Raw genomic sequence first — 13,134 nt, 5'->3', positions numbered from 1 at the left:
GTGACTCCTCACAATGCCTTCGTATCAACAGATTTCAATTACAGGGATCCCCACCTCCTTCTTTCCTTGTGGCCCTAGCCCTTGTCAGGCTGGCCATATAGCAGAGAACATGCCCTGAAAAATAGGTAGGGCTGCTTTGGTCCGATGGACTTCATTACCAGTTAGGCAGGAAACCAGATGACACAGAACAGAGCCAGAGAAGTAAGGTCTCCTGAGGGCTCCTGGCTGCCTTGCAGACAGTCCCTGGCATGCTCAGACTCCAGGGCGGGGCCTCTGACCTGCAGACAGGCCCACAGGTCTGGGGGCTGCAGTACACCCCTTCTTCCTAGCCTCAGCGTCCCTGGGCAACTGTTTTACCAAACATGGTGCTCCCCAGACAGTCAGCCAGCCTATGCTCTGGCTGTAGCGTGGCACCACACCTGCGCACTGCCCTGATTTCTTGACCTCCTGGCCTTGACTGCTAGGGCCCCAAGGTGCCCACCCATCCGGGCCTCCCCCTGCCAGGGCTGGAGGAACACTCCCTGTTACTGGACTTTCCTTGAATTCTCACGGTCCAGTTCACCACCCCAGCAAACAGACCTAGCTGTCCCCAGTGTCGAGGGCCCCTCTCCCATCCCCTCAGCTCATTTTCTCTCCCTCCCGATTTCCCTACTTCTCTCATCTCCTCTCTGCCAGCTCTTGACCTCTCCTCCTACCTCTCTGTCTCAGCTTTTCTCCCTCTTCTGTCCATCTCTCTCTACCAGCCCCCCCTCTGTGCTTCTCCCGGCAGGCTCCAAATGGAAAACATCTGTTCCCTGGAGCTTTGCAACAGTCCCTTTTATTGTTTTTTTTTTCTGAGGCATCCTGATCTAACCCTGCACCCTGAGCTGGTTCCAGTCTTTCGGCCAAAGCAAAGCCCCACCCCACCCCCAGGTTGGGGGATGAACTCACTTTTCACCGGCTATTTGCACACCCTCTTTGCAAGGAGGGCCTTGCCCTTGGACTAGTTCTAAGCTGAGGAGCAGGGGGAGGGAGGGCCCAGGGTCATGTCTAAGGCCTTTCAGGAGCCTCCCCATGTGAGAGTGCACTTGGCACTCAGGCTAAAGGCAGAGGCCCCTCAGGGAAAAGCTTAGGAGAGAAGTTAAGGTTAGGCCCTTAGCTAGCCTTGAACCCCAGAAGGGATCACCAAAACTATCCCCCTAAAGGAAACAGGTGTCCTCCTCATGGAGCAGACCATCAGGACATATGGACACCCCGAATAAAGGTGACAGAAGGGAGGCGGACAAGGAAGGAAAGAGAGAGACAATCATGGAACCGAAAGAATAACACTGAGAATCCGAAGGTCTGAAGGCATTTTGCAGGTTGGTCTGAGACCCTCCATCCCAGGGACCCAGAGAGGGGGCCCAATTTACCTCAGGCCACAAGGGAATCAAAGCTGCAGGGCCTGGGCTCCTGACTTCCTGTCCCTGGATGCTCTCCTCACTATCTCTGCAGCTGGGAGGAGGGGGTGCAGGCAGAGGAAAGAAGAAAAAGCCAGAGGAAGAGAAGAGGGTACGTGGGAAGGAGGCACAGAAGGCAGGAGGGAGAAGGGCGGGGAGCTGGGACAGAGGGGAGCGTGAGGGAAGACAAAGAGAGGGATGAGGAGGAATGGAAGAAAAGCACGAGAGGAGGTGGGCGGGGGGCACTGGTGAGGCTGTTTCTCCCTTGACTGCAATGTTATAATAAACATGACCGTCAGACACTGCCCTGGCCACCCACCCCAGTTCTCCAGTCTGCCCAGCTGACAGCGCGACAGCCGTTACCTGCCAGTGCCCAGGGCCTCCTGAGTACTGTCCCCATAGAAGGCTGGGTCTCCCATCCCGAGATGCCTTGGGCAAAGGGTTTCCGGGCACAGATTCAGCCTGGACCAGTGGGGTTACTGGCTCTTGCTCGACGGATCTGTTTAGCAGTTGGAGCTCTGTGCCCAGTGCCCAGACGTGGTGAATCCGCCATTTGGGAGCTGGGACTTGGGCCAACTTCCCCCCGCTGAGGGAAAGCCCATGGCCGCCCATGAGTGCCCTGGATATCCAGGTTAGGGGATCTCTTCCCTACATCTGTCTCCCTTTCTCTAGCACACTGTTAGCTCCCAGAGACATGAGCTTCAGTGAAAGAGGGAGGTGGGCCATCTTGCTCTTCTGGAAGGCACCTCTCGACACACAGGATCCTGGAGCATCTGTTAGTCCTGGTGCCTCTCCCATCATCACACAGACCCTCTGCTAAAGAGGCAACATTCCTGGAATGGATCTCTCAAGTGGAAGCCCTCCGTGATGCTTCTCACATCTGACTGGGATGGGCGGAGGCTTGAAGAGGCTTGAAGAAGGGCAGCCCTTCATTCAGTAAGTGCTCAGCAAATGCTGGCTGGTGATGCTAGTAGCTTATGGAGTGCAGACTGCTCCAGAATCCTCCCATTCTCAGAATAAAGAACCTGGCACACTTTCTTCCTTCCCTTTCTGGCTGTGGCTGCTGTCCCTCAATCTATCCCCACTTTCTCCTATAATGACAGAGCCCCTGCTTTTTAACAGGGCTTATAGGCAACCAGGACGGTGACATTTCCCACAGTCCTATGCAGCTAGTTGCTGTCATGTGACTAAGTTCTGGCTGGTGGATCATGAGGGGAAGTGATTAGTGCAAATTCCAAAATATGCCCTGACTGGGAGGGGGTGTCCCCTTCTCCCACTCTTCCTGGTTATGCCTGGGAAGGTGAATGTGGTGAAGAGCCATCATAGATCACAGGGGTGAGAGTGACTCCCCAGGTAGAGCAGAGCCAATGAAATGGAAGGAACCTGGGTCCCTGGACCAGGAGAGCACAGCTGTCATCCCAGTCAAGGCCTCCATCTCTGAGTTGTTACAATGGCTTCTGAGTTGTTACAGTGGCTTCTGCAAGGTAGACGCTTTGTTTTTCTTACAAAGCGTCTACTTTGCAGAAGCCACTGCCATTTTGGATTGGTCACACACACCCAAACTTGTCTCCTAATGCCACTCTGCCCAACCCTTACTTGGCACCACGTTCGTGGCATTCAGATTTTGTTCTTGAGAGTTCTCTGTAGGCTGAATATCTAGGATAACATCCAGAGAAGAAAGGCTAATGTGCAAGTTATCGAAAGGCATGTGTTTACACCGATAATTCCCAAGCCTAATTACAGGCTTACTCCTTCCCTGGAGTTACCAGGATGCACTAGCATCCGGAGCATAAAGCAGCATACTTGAGAAATGCAAGCAGGTTTGTGAAATGCAAAAATGTGTTCATTTGCTGATGGTAGTAAACAACATGCGTCATTAAACCAAAGGCCTTGGGAACTCTAGAGTAGGCAATGCACAACTCCGATCTGATCGCCGGGTTGCTGATGTGCCCCTTGAAGTTGGTGAAGGCCCAGTGTGGGCAGCTTCCTACCCCAAGCACATGTAGGGGCCGGGGCTCCGGTGTGCCTCTTGGGAGCCGTTACGGCTTCATGTCTTAGCAGATGACAGGGGGCTCTCTGCCTAAGGGGAGGCTTTTTTTAATATCCCTCTGGAGTTTTCAACATTCCTTTTCCTACTCAGGATGCAACAAGCCGGCTGTGGAACACAGCTCCCACACATCCCTAGCATCCTAAGGGACCCTCCTATGCTAGCTGTGGCAGTGTTTGCATTATTAAAATGCTTCCCTGTTTAGCCTGTAAATCCTGGCCCAACTGTCCCCCTCCGCCACATTCAGAACCTATGGTGGGGGAGTAGGGGGAGTACTGCATGCTAATAGGACCATATGTGAAATCCAGGCAGCGGGAAACCTCAGATTCCCAGGTAACCACATTCTGCCTCTGACTTGCAATGTCCGCCAGTCTCCAGAACCATCTACTTGCAGTGCCTTCTGCATCTCCCCTGGATGTCTGTAGGCGCCACCCCCTGGGTAGAGATGGGCACTCAGGGTAACCAGAAAACAGGCGAGGAGCTTCACTCGGGCAGTTCTCGATCAGAAGGCCATGTTGGCCTGGTGCGTTTCTAGGATTCCACTTATTTATTTTTTTTAATTTTTTATTTTTGAGAGGGGGGTAAGGGGCAGAGAGAGAGAGAGGGAGAGAGAGGATCCGAAGCAGACTTCTGCTGAGGGCAGAGAGCCCGATACGGGGCTCGAACTCCCAAACCATGAGATCATGGCTTGAGCCGAAGTCAGACGCTTAACCGACTGAGCCACCCGGGAGCCTCTAAGGATTGCACTTATTCTGCTACCTTCCTTTTTCTTCTTCTACTGCTGCTATTCTGTGTCATTCAGGTACATTGATGGCCTTGATTCTTTCCCCTTTCACTTGAACCCACCTCTCACCCCGGCTTAGATGAAATTCTCAAACCCAGCAAGTGCCTCCCTGGAATCCTTAGTGGAGGCTCAAGGACGGTCACCACTGGGGGCCATCCTGCTTCTGTCTCCAGCATGACTATAGTGGATGGGACAGAGACCAAGCACCATTTACTGGTGTCCCATGCTGCACTAACTGCTTTACACACGTCAGCTTATAGCTCATGATCAGGACAGACAGAAAGGGGCTGGCATTAGAATCCAAGCTCTGTGGGGCACCTGGGTAGTTCAGTTGGTTGAGTGTCCAACTCTTGATTTCAGCTCAGGTCATGATCCCAGGGTTGTGAAACCGAGCCCTGCATCGAGTTCCACACTCTGGAGGCTGCCTGAGCTTCTCTCTGTCTCTCTCTCCTTCTGCCCCTCTGGCTCTTGTCTAAAATAATAATAAAAAAAGAACCCAGCTGTGTGTGACCCTGAAGCTGCCTGCCTCCCCAACACTAACTGTCCCTCAAATTCCCCGGTGGCAGTGGTGCCAGTTACCTATCAAGAGGCCACCTGAGGGGCAGTCGGTTAGGCATCTGACTTCTGCTCAGGTCATGATCTCACGGTTTGTGGGTTCAAGCTCCACACTGGCCTCTATGCTGACCGCTCAGAGCCTGGACCCTGCTTTGGATTCTGTCTCCCTCTCTCTCTGCCCCTTCCCTGCTCATGCTTGGTCTCGATCTCTCTCTCTCTCTCTCAAAGATAAACATTAAAAAAAATTTTAAAAAAATAAAGAGGGAATGGCCATCCCAGTGTTATCAGCCCTCTGCTTTCAATGAACTACACTGCCAGCCCTCACCTCTTCTCTGTGAGCCTCTAGGGTTTGAGTACTAACTGGTTTTACTCAGGGGAAGATGGGCAAGAAGGAGGGATGGGCCTGTTTTTGAGACTAAGAAGACTATCCATCTATGTGGTCTTTCTTCAAATCTTCTTACACTTATATTTGCTGACAGATAGCCTCTCCCAGGTAGGCAGGCAGGTCCTCTCCCCATTTGGTGCAGAAGGAAGCCCATAGCCAGACAGATTAAGTGACTTTTCTTGGGCCAAGCAAAGAAGAGCTGGAACCAGGGCTCCAGGTTTCTGATCCCCAGGCCTTTCCATGAGTAATACAGTCTACCCAGGCCTTGGCAGGGGCCCTCACAGCCCCACACTCCTTCCTCCAGGGCAGGGCACGGCTGAGAGGCCTGCAGGCAGGCAGGTGGGTGTCACTGGGGCCGGAGACACTCACCAGCCTGGAGCCAGATCTGTTCCAGCGTGGTCCACAGCTGCATGGGGCCCTGCTTCAGGACTGAGCTTGGCACAGTCAGCTCTGACATGGCCTCCTCCAGCCGGGAGGCCGCGATGGATGATGCGCGCCGAGACCCTGCAGAGCAAGAGGGGAGAGGGCTGAGCAGCACAGTCCGAGCAGTGACTGGAGCAGCCCCACGGCTGGGCAGCTGCAAAACAGCTCACAGAGCACCGGGAAGGGCCCTCTTTGTACCCTCACCCATGGCTGGGATTGAGGAGTGTCAGGCAGCAAGCCTGCTTCCAAGAGTCTATCACTAGAGAAGATAGTCATAAATGTTGGCAAAGGTGCCTGCACTACTGAAAAGAGAAATGATCTGAATGTCTAACGATAGGGAGTGGTTCAAAATAAGTGAGGGTATGTTCGCACAAGACCCTGCAGTCATTTTTTTTTTTTTTTTTTAATTTTTATTTTTATTTTTTATTTTATTTTTTTATTTTTTAATATATGAAATTTACTGTCAAATTGGTTTCCATACAACACCCAGTGCTCATCCCAAAAGGTGCCCTCCTCAATACCCATCACCCACCCTGCCCTCCCTCCCACCCTGCCCTCCCTCCCACCCCCCATCAACCCTCAGTTTGTTCTCAGTTTTTAACAGTCTCTTATGCTTTGGCTCTCTCCCACTCTAACCGCTCCCTGCAGTCATTAAAATAATGACACATAGATCTGGAAACCGATGTAGAAGGATGTTCACATTATATAGTTAGGTGAAAACAGCATGTTAGAAAAGGGTATGATTATTTATTTATGTTTATTTATTAATTTTGAGAGAGAGAAAGAGCATGAGCAGGCAAGAGGCAGAGAGAGAGGGATAGAGAGAATCCCAAGCAGGCTCTGTGCTGGCAGCACAGAACCCGATGCAAGGCTTGAACCCACGAACTGTGAGATCATGACCTGAGCTGAAACCAAGAGTTGGACGCTTAACCAATAGAGCCACCCAGGTGCCCCTGGTCACATTTGTATAAGAAAGAAATAGGGACCTAGAGAAAAGGTCTGAAAGGCCATTATTAAGGTCTGGATTTTGAAACGGTGGATGATTTTTCTTTTCTTCCTTTTGCTCTTTGCTTTCTGTTTTCACCAGTGCATGTTATCGTATCTGATATAGAAGGGTCCCACTTGAGGTTGTGCTGTGAGGGATCCTTGGGTAGCAACTCAGGTCAGACCCTGTGCCCTCCGGAGAACCTCCCCGGTGGCAGTTCTGGGTGACACGGGTCCCTGTTGAGGATATATAAGCCATTGACATTTACAATTCACATGCAGGTGAAATGTGAGCACTTTCTCTCTCTCTCTCTCTCTCTCTCTGTCTTTCTTTCTCTCTCTCAGAGGCAATAAAGGCTCCAATAAACTCAGGAGACCTCGGGGCAAACCACAGATGGTTTCAGTTTATAAGACAAGTGCATGTGGAGTCCTAATAATTGGCTCATGGTTCTTTCCTCCCTAACTGCAAGGGCGCTATGCCCTCCTTCACCATTCTCTCCTTGGAGCCAGCAGCTCCACATTCAGCCCAGCGCCCCCTCAGATGTGCCTCCAAGTCAAGTCAGGTGCAGGGCTTGGCATCGGAAATCAGCTCCATCAGTGACAACAAAGATGCATCTCGGTTCATGTCCGCAGAGGTGGAAAAAATGAGCAATGCCGCTAAACGCAACTGCTTCACACTCCATTCGGGTGACTAATTCTTCTTGTGCCTTTGCTTTTCTGCTTTAATCAGGGCCTCCTTTCAAACAGTTCTCTATGGGCTTAGAGTTATAAATTTGAGCTCAGCTCATTCCTTTCTACTTGACTCCACTCGATCTACTAAGGACATTTTAATGGCAGACATTGGCCTTGAGTTTAGCCTAAGGGGAGATGGTTTCTGTGCTCCACAGTCAACTCTCCACCCTGGCTCTCCTCTCTGCACCCCTGCCCAGGAGGCTGGGTCCGTCCCTTGCCTGCTCCAGCAGTCCACTTTCCGCCCCAGAGCCAGGATGGGCCCAGAAAGATGCCCGAGGGCAGCTCCTTAGTTTCTTAGCACCAGGCGCTGGGGCCACGGCTGGCCAAGAGCAGGGTGGGTTTGGCCAGACTGGGAAGATGCCACTCTCCCCAGTTTGTGCTCAGGCTGGGAGAGGGAGTGGTGGGCCCACATGGGCAGCTGCCCACGGGCACGTTCTTACCGGAGTCTGCATCATGGGCATCGGGCAGAGTCAGATGCATGCCACTCTGCTTCTTCAGTGTGACACCCTCGCCGAGGCTCCCATCCTTTTCCAGGCCTCTGAAAGGCAAGGGAAAGCCAGGCCCCAGTGAGGCAGAGGGCTTGCAAGGGAGAACAAGGGAGCCTTACACCAGGCAGGGTCTGAGGCTGAGAGTTTAGGCCTGGGAACGGAGCCAAAGCTAGGACCACTAGGAAGGGTGGAGACCACCAGAGATGGCAAGACAGATCGGGCCTCAGGCTTACCCTAGAATCTGGCTAACCCCAGAAGCTACACTGACATGCTGTTACTCCCCAGCATGTGTACACACCCACACACTCACACACCCACACACACACACCACCACTATGTGCCCGTGAGGCCATCAGTCTCCCCGCTATTCCTTAACACTACCACATTTCATCCCTGCAGCTAACATTTGCTCATGCAAACCAAGAATGTTCTTGCTGTTTGTTCTTCTGGTCCACACAACCCCCCCCCCCATCCTTTAGAACCCAGCCCAGAGCCCCTCATACAGCCAGAAAGCCTCCTGTGCCCCTCACAGCTGCCTTCTCCCCTGCCCTCCGTCAGCATGGATCCAGCAGCACATGGGTTAGAAACTCTCCCTCCTCTGAAGTCAGTGATGGTAGAAGCTCCCCCAGGACGAAAGGAGGTCTTTGCTACCTTTTGCCACCCTCACAATGTCCAGCAGAGTGCCAGGCACAGAGCAGGCACCAAGATCCAGCTTCCAAGGAAAACTTGGTCTTCACGGGCTACCAGAAATACCCCCAGCCCAAGCCCCAGGGAAGGAAGGCCCAGCCACCATTCTGCATCAGGCACTCTACGTCGGGCTACCAGGGTAGCCCCAGAAGAACCAGAGGGAGGGCCCTGCGGGGGCAGATAAACAAGCATGGTACTCTCCCCTGCCCCCAATTCCCCAGGTCCTTGTGGTTCCCACACTGCTAGGGAGGTTCCTCTTTTCTCAGAGTGGGGAAGCGGGGTGGGGGGTGGGGGGAGCCACAGCTCAGAAAGGCAGCACAGCCTGTTGTGCCCATCCTGGGGCACACATACCTCCAGCCACCCCGCCTACTTCTGGGGTTGCCCTTGAACCTGCTGACCAGGGAAGCCTGGAGGAGGGCCAAGGTAAACAGGGCAGGATAGATGGCAAGCCCAGCCTGGGGCCAGAGGCTTCTGACCTTCAGGGGGTGTCAAGATGATGGTCCCAATCAAGAATGCCAGGGCCCAGGGTGTCCTTGCCATTTTAACTCATGCTCACACTGGTCTGAACTTGGGCCTGTGGGTGCACGGCCATGGTGCAGACATTAGAGGAAACCATCCACAAAACACAGTAGATCCAGGTTGATGCCTTTCCTCCCCACCCTTTTCTGCTCCCAGAGGCACCAGAGTGCGGTGCCAAAGAGCCAGAGACACCGGCCACCCCTCCTTAGCTGTGAGACCCTCAGCAAAGCATTCTAAGTCTTACTTTTGTCATCTCATTGTGTGCAGTAACAAGCAGAAGATGCCTATCTCATGAGTTTACCGTGAGGAGTACAGGAGACAACATGGGCAGGTGCCCAGCGCAGGCAGCTTCTTGTCTCACCATCCCTCCCAGCCCAAGAAGGACTCCAGAAACAGCCCATCTCAGGGGACTTTTGTCACTTGGTTCTAGGCCAACATACAGCATTGCTCCTATCCTGAAGAACCTGGCAGCCACCAGGGGAGGAGAGGTGGGGAGGAGAGTCCATGATGAGCACTTCAAAACACCTAGATCATGAAGGTTGAACTGAAGCGTCCAAGGCTGGGTGACTACAGGCTCCATGAAGGAAAGCATCTGAGCAGGTCCTGGGGACAGCATGGGCTGGCCCAGGTGGAGCTGAGGAAGGAGGGTGTATGGGTGGGGTGGGTAGGCCAGACCTTCAGGCTGTGGATTCTGGCCTGTCCTCAGCTGCTCCGAAGCAGATTTCACAAGTCTTAGTTTCTGCTCTGTGGCTCCAGGTTCAGAAAGAATGCTTCCTATTTGACTCCAGGCAGCTGGCCTGGCTGAGCCCTGCCCCGCCCTGAGTGGGGAGCTATGGGAGGCTTCCCAAAAGAGGTGCCTGGGGAACCTAGGAGGAGCTCCACCAGGCCCTCCTATCACAGATGAGTGTGTGAGTGGTGACTTAAACAACCCTAGCAAGAACCCACAGCCCCAGCCCTGGAGAGAACATGGGGCAGCCCCACAGTTCTGCTGCCTGGAGGGGAGGCCCAGGATGGGCCCAAATGCCAAGACACGGGGCTGCAGCTCAGAGAGGCCCCACAAAGACCGCCTGGAGGAGCAGGCAACCAGCCATCCAGCCAAGAGGAGGTTCCTGCCACCTCCAATGACATCTCCTTTCTGTAAGGGGAGCCAGACTATACATCTGAAGGCTCCATGAAGGAGTGACTGTAGCCAGGGAGTGGCTGAGCAAGGGGTATCTCAGTGCAGGCCCTGCTCATCCCAGAGTCTGGTCCTCACCCCCGTATCACCCAGCTGCCAGACAGCTCCCCATTCCCTTTCTGAAAAGTCCCTCACCCCAGAGCCTCCTTCTGGCAGCTTCCATTCACTGGGTCCTGCTCTGCCCTGGAATCTCTCAGGCCTTTCAAAGGCCTTCAGAGCGAGGCAGACCCTATTTGCCCAAGGGTTTTAACCTCATTGGATTACCCTGGAGCCTCCTCTGTAAATTTCACCACCAGAGAGACATGCCTCTGGGGATTGTGAAACCCTTTAGGGTTCCCAGAGTCCCTGTGAAAATGCAAACACATCTACCAGTGTGGGGTCCCTTAAGGTCTCCGGGAGATGATACAGCCAACAATTTCAGGGAAGGGGAGGGAGGGAGGACCAGAGGACCAGGAAGTCATGGTGCACCTGCCGGGCACAAGGCCCTTTTCTGCTTTGGGCTGCACGGTGTCCCAGGAGATTTGAGCAAAAACTTTCAGCAGATTCAGTCTGCACAAGAGTCCCTATCTGGCCCAGGAGAAACCCAGAGCCCAGGCTGGGGGCTGTGGCAGGAGATAGGATGAGTGGAGATGGTGGGTGAGTGGGGAAGAGGGGCGGGCCTTTCAGGAACTCTGCTTCTTCCTCTTCCCTCTAGCTTCCAAATGGAGCCAGGAAGAAGCAACCGGCTCAGGGCTGCGACTCAGGCGACCCAGGTTCAAGCCCCAGCACTACCATTTACCAGGTGAGTGACTGGCAAATTCTCTATGGTTCCTGAGTCTAAGTTTCCCTCCTAGGGTGAGAATAAAATCTGACAGTGTATAATATGTAAGTAACAATCCCAGAACCTGGCCCAGATGCTCAATAATAACTTCATTCTTACCCCTCGGAACTTCAGTTTCCTAAACAGGTTCTTTGTGTCCTCACAGAGGATTGTCAAAAGGTTAAAATTAGCCTACGGATGTAAAAGGCCCCAGGAGCAGTAAGTAGCACACTCTGATTCAAATATCGTCACCACCCCCAGGCATCATGACCACTCAGCTGTGGGCTGTTGCCCTGGCAACCACCCCCTGTCAGTGCTGCCCTCCACCCCCTGGGCGACCCCAAGGATGATGATGGCCACTCACCCCAGCTGGGAGAAGCTGTACAGGGTCTGCCACAGCCGCAGCATTTGTCTGCAGGTCACAAGGGCTTCCTCCGGGCCTTTCAGGACCTGCTCCAGCTTCACCTTGGTGAACATCAGGCTGCAGGGAAGGACAGGAACAGTTAGCACGTCCCTGAGAGGGCCCCCTTTCCCTTGGTCTTCCTCCCAGGCTGGGAACCCAAGGGATTCTGCCCCACCGTGCTGCCCGCTCCTCTCATCCACTTGGCCCCTGATCAGATACTCTCCTGCCCCACTCTCTGAAGCACTGTTAGGTGTGTCTGCTAGTCTTGCTTTGTATGTTCCTCTTACCCACATCCACGGTATGCACCATCCTCAGTGACCATGTGGCCATTTTTATATTCACACACCCCACAGGCCCCCAGTGAACCTTGTATATGAGAGACCCAGAAAGCAATTGCTCATCCAGGAATGGAGCTAAGCAAGGAACTGAAAAAGAAAGGTTACCTAAAGGCCAGAGTTGTGCTTTAGACCTTGCCGGCGCACAATAAATGCTCAATTAACATCTCCTAAACTGAACTGCAAACTGTTTCCTGACCCTGGATACATGAGGAGTGTCATCAGTCATGTGTTACTTTACCAAAGAATTCTTCACTGGATTTCCTAAAACAGCCAGCTCCCCTTATATGTGCAATAGGACTCAAGTGACACCAAGTCCTATTCAGTCGCCATTTAGGAACACAGTTGCTCTGCAAAGGGAGGCAGCAACTTCAGAATCTCTTTCAACCTGAAAACTGGGCGTCCTCTGAGGTCAGGATGCTGCTGGATGTGGGGATGTGGCCCTGAAGGGGGCTGGGAGGAGAGGGGAGGGCTGCTCCCACCAGAAGGTGGGACCACAGGAGGGGCCGACAGCTCCCTTCCTCTGTCCTGGACATAGCAGAGACCGTTAGAACACTGCTCACCATAACTGGGGCGGGGGTGGGGGGCTGGGAGACCTGCTGTGCCAGGTGTTGACCTTTCAGTTGTCAGGGAGTACTGGGGTCCCAGGGGAGGGTCAAGGCAGCCAGGGACACTAAGGACATTCAAGGCAGTGGCGATTCACTAATGGCTGTGGAAGTACTGCATTCTTTATACTGTGGGTACTGCCAGCCACACTGATGCACACCAGCTGCCTGGGCAGCATGTGAACTTGGCTGAGCCACTGAGACCCAAACAAGGCTGTGGCTCTGGTTCTCACTGGGTGGTGAGCGTGAGGCCCTGTTAATCCTGGCATCGCTGGGACAAACCCACATGACTGTCAGGCCCTGTACTTGATCGCTGCCCGGTTAGTTCTGCTGGACCATCTGAGGTTGGCACACGGGCCCTCATAGAAGTGGAGTCCTGCATCTAGACAGGGTGCATCCTGTGATCTGAGGCTGGAGGCACCGTACAGGAAGGCCAGCCTCCACCTGGGAGCTTTCCCCTCTGACCTTTTCGCGTACTTGGAGCCCTGGCCTGAGACCTTGTGCTGAGACCTGGGCCTCCAGCCTGATGAAGGACGTTGATGGCCTCACTCTGCTCCTTGCTTCTCACACCTTGTTTTTCTTAGATTGTGACTTGCTGCTACAGAATGAAGATCAGAGTGGAATTTGCCCCAGTTCTCTTTTCAGAGGAGGAGGTTTGAATTCTGACCAATTATTATTTTTCCTCCTCACCTTTCCTCAAAAATGCATGTGCATTTTCTGCCTCTGCTCACAGGACCCTGGCACCCCCACCCTCCCCTGGCCTTGTCTCTCCATGTTCATCCCCTTTCAGGCT

The 13,134-nt window shown here is 53.4% G+C and overlaps 1 protein-coding gene and 1 long non-coding RNA gene across 4 annotated transcripts in view; one reads left to right on the top strand and one right to left on the bottom strand.

The window, feature by feature from the left end:
* TTC7A (tetratricopeptide repeat domain 7A) overlaps positions 1-13,134 on the bottom strand; it is a 120,582-nt gene that overhangs the window by 16,462 nt on the left and 90,986 nt on the right. For all 3 annotated transcript variants that reach the window (XM_019414117.2, XM_019414327.2, XM_019414265.2), the window contains 3 exons: positions 11,363-11,479; positions 7,769-7,866; positions 5,559-5,693 (listed from right to left, as the gene is read on the bottom strand). In XM_019414117.2, the coding sequence (XP_019269662.1) occupies positions 5,559-5,693; positions 7,769-7,866; positions 11,363-11,479 (350 nt within the window). The remainder of the gene's footprint in view (positions 1-5,558; positions 5,694-7,768; positions 7,867-11,362; positions 11,480-13,134) is intronic.
* On the top strand, positions 390-12,949 carry LOC128773514 (uncharacterized). Its single transcript, XR_008417841.1, has 4 exons — positions 390-1,340; positions 2,091-2,354; positions 10,894-10,980; positions 12,926-12,949. It is a non-coding gene; the product is annotated as an uncharacterized LOC128773514 (long non-coding RNA).

Source organism: Panthera pardus, unplaced genomic scaffold, assembly GCF_024362965.1.
Source record: "Panthera pardus isolate Hobbes unplaced genomic scaffold, ASM2436296v1 HiC_scaffold_25, whole genome shotgun sequence".
In the NCBI taxonomy this organism is placed as follows: domain Eukaryota; kingdom Metazoa; phylum Chordata; class Mammalia; order Carnivora; family Felidae; genus Panthera; species Panthera pardus.
Note: the sequence above shows the minus strand (reverse complement) of the source record. Positions and strands in the feature narration are given on the sequence as shown.